Source organism: Penaeus japonicus, unplaced genomic scaffold (genome assembly GCF_977035675.1).
Source record: "Penaeus japonicus unplaced genomic scaffold, GWHDUDI00000001_assembly GWHDUDI00000012, whole genome shotgun sequence".
Classification (NCBI taxonomy): domain Eukaryota; kingdom Metazoa; phylum Arthropoda; class Malacostraca; order Decapoda; family Penaeidae; genus Penaeus; species Penaeus japonicus.
The window spans coordinates 21,880,090-21,882,589 of NW_028234414.1; the positions used below are offsets into that span (position 1 = coordinate 21,880,090).

At 38.6% G+C, this 2,500-nt stretch overlaps 1 protein-coding gene across 1 annotated transcript in view; it reads left to right on the top strand.

Moving 5' to 3' along the window:
- LOC122260209 (uncharacterized) overlaps positions 1 to 2,500 on the top strand; it is a 16,161-nt gene that overhangs the window by 12,304 nt on the left and 1,357 nt on the right. The window contains exons 11-12 of the mRNA XM_086542618.1: positions 1,275 to 1,365; positions 2,065 to 2,194. Of these exons, the coding sequence (XP_086398744.1) occupies positions 1,275 to 1,365; positions 2,065 to 2,194 (221 nt within the window). The remainder of the gene's footprint in view (positions 1 to 1,274; positions 1,366 to 2,064; positions 2,195 to 2,500) is intronic.

A 2,500-nucleotide genomic window follows, 5' to 3' on the forward strand; every position in this document is an offset into this window, starting at 1 on the left:
TTTTTTTTTTTCCTAATTCTCATTTTTTTCTCATTTATTTATCTATATTTTGTTCCTTTCTTTTCCCTCTGATTAAAGCTAGATTTTTTTTTCTTCTTTGTTTTTCTTTTTTCTTTTGCTATAATGCTGTTTAAACATTCGTAAAGGCATATTTTTTTCTAGATGATGTATTAAAAAAATGGAAAAATATTATTATAATTTTGTCTTCGATTCGGTGAAATTTGAAAGAAAATACCGGATACATGAGCTGTTTATATTAGTTTAGTTTGATGTTATTGTGGTTTAGAAATAAAATGTTTTCTTAATTCACAATGTTTCATTGTCGTGTGGTTTCTATATCTATCTATATCTATCTGTGTTGCTCTACACAAGCATTGCTGTCTTTCTTCGTATTCAAATGTCCTTTCATTTTTTTCTGTCAGAATTTACAATAATGATTTCGGAATCTCTGTATTAACTCGATTCTGTCTCCTTTTCATCTTTCCTTTTCTCAACTTCTTCTACTTCCCTTTCTTTTATTTTCCACTTCAACCCCCTCCGGTAAGCATCATTATTTCTCTCTTTTAACCCAACACATTCTTCCGGGACATCAAATATGCTATGAGGACTATAGTCATATACGTTATGACACCCACCGTCATGTATGTCATAACCCGTCAAAAAGCTACACAGCGGTATCGAAAACTTCTTCAACTCTCTCTTTCCGTCTTTCTCCCGTCTCTCTTTCGCTCTTCCTCTCTCTTTCCTTCTTCCTCTCTCTTTATCTCTCCCACTCTCTTTTCCTCTCCCCCTCCTTCCTCTCCCTCTCTCTTTCCTTCTTCCTCTCTCTTTCCTCTTCCTCTCTTTATCTCTCCCATTCTCTTTCCCTCTCCCTCTCTCTTTATCTCTCCCACTCTCTTTTCCTCTAACTCTTTTTTCCTCTCCCTCTCTCTTTCCCTCTTCCTCTCTCATTATCTCTCCCACTCTTTTTTCCTCTCCCTCGCTCTTTCCCTCTTCCTCTCTCATTATCTCTCCCACTCTTTTTTTCCTCTCCCTCTCTCTCTTCCTTTCCTCTCTCTTTCCCTCTCTCTTTTTCCTTACCCACCGTCTCCCTCTCGCCCACAGAAACTGTAGTAAAAACTTCTAAAACCTCTCTTTCTGCTCACCCACCGTCTCCCTCTCACGCCCCTGTCTATCTTTCTCTCCCTCCATATCTCTCTCCTCCTCCCTATCTCTCTCCCCCTCCCTCCCTTCTTTATTCCCTCTCTCACCCCCTCTCTTCTCCCACTCGGCAGAAACTACAACAATGGCTTCGAGAACCTCACCATCAGCCTCGGGGACCACGACCTCATGACGAAGAATGATACGGAGAATGTCGCCGTCAAGGTAATGGCTTGAGTCTCTTTTTTTTTTTTTTTTTTTATGAAGAAGTTGGCTTTGGGGCGCGTCGGGGGAATAACGTGCTTGATATAATTTTTTTTTTTTCTTTTCTTTTCTTTTCTTTTCTTTTTGAGATTTTCCGTAGTTTTTTTTTCACTTTATAACATTTGTTTGTTTGTATGTTTTTCACGTTTTAGTAATACATGTAACCTTTTTTTCACTTCTTAGTAATTCATATAACTTTCCCCCCACTTTTTAGCATTCGATAGAGATGTTTTTTTTTTCACTTCTGTCTTTTTTTTTAGCATTCGTGTCACGGAACGATCACTTGAATAATCACTGAAGTATTCGTAGTTGTAACAACAGCAGTAACATTAGAAGTATTTGTAGCAGTAGTAGCAGAAGTAATAGTAACGACAATAGTAGTAATAATAGTGGTAATAGCAGTAGAGGTACCAGTCCTAGTAGAAGTACTATCATTATCATCCCTTGCTACTTTTAATACCGTTATCCTTATCATCATTATCATTACCATCTTCATAGCGACACGAATACAGATCATCACTTTCATTATCCCATCGCATCCAAACCATAATTCATCAAAATTCATAAAATTCATAATTCAACGGACATCACACACTCTCACTCGAGCGAATGACCCAATCCCTGCACGACCTCCTCAGCGAAACCTCTCACCATCCGCAGGTGAAATACGTCGACTGGAACTTGCACTACAATGCCTACACCATCACCAACGACATTGCAGTCTTGGAACTGGAGAGCCCCGTGACCTTTCGGGAAGGAATCAGTGCCGTTAAGCTGCCGACTGATCTTGGTAAAAGCTCCCGAGGATTGTTAAGCAGATCAGGGTCTTCGGAGTTTGGTTTTTCTTTTCTTTTCTTTTCTTTTTCTTTGCTGTCAGTCTCTGGTGGTCTCGTTTTTTTTTCTCTCTCTCTCACTGGATCTGGATGTCTGCTTATGGATGTCTGGTTCTTTTTGTCTTTTTATGTGTATTTGTTCGTCTGTCCGTCGGTTTTTCTTTTTCTTTGTCTGTCTGTCTGTGCCTATTTTGTCTCATGTTCATACATACACAAATGCATATACATATACATAGATATATAAATACATACTAACACACACA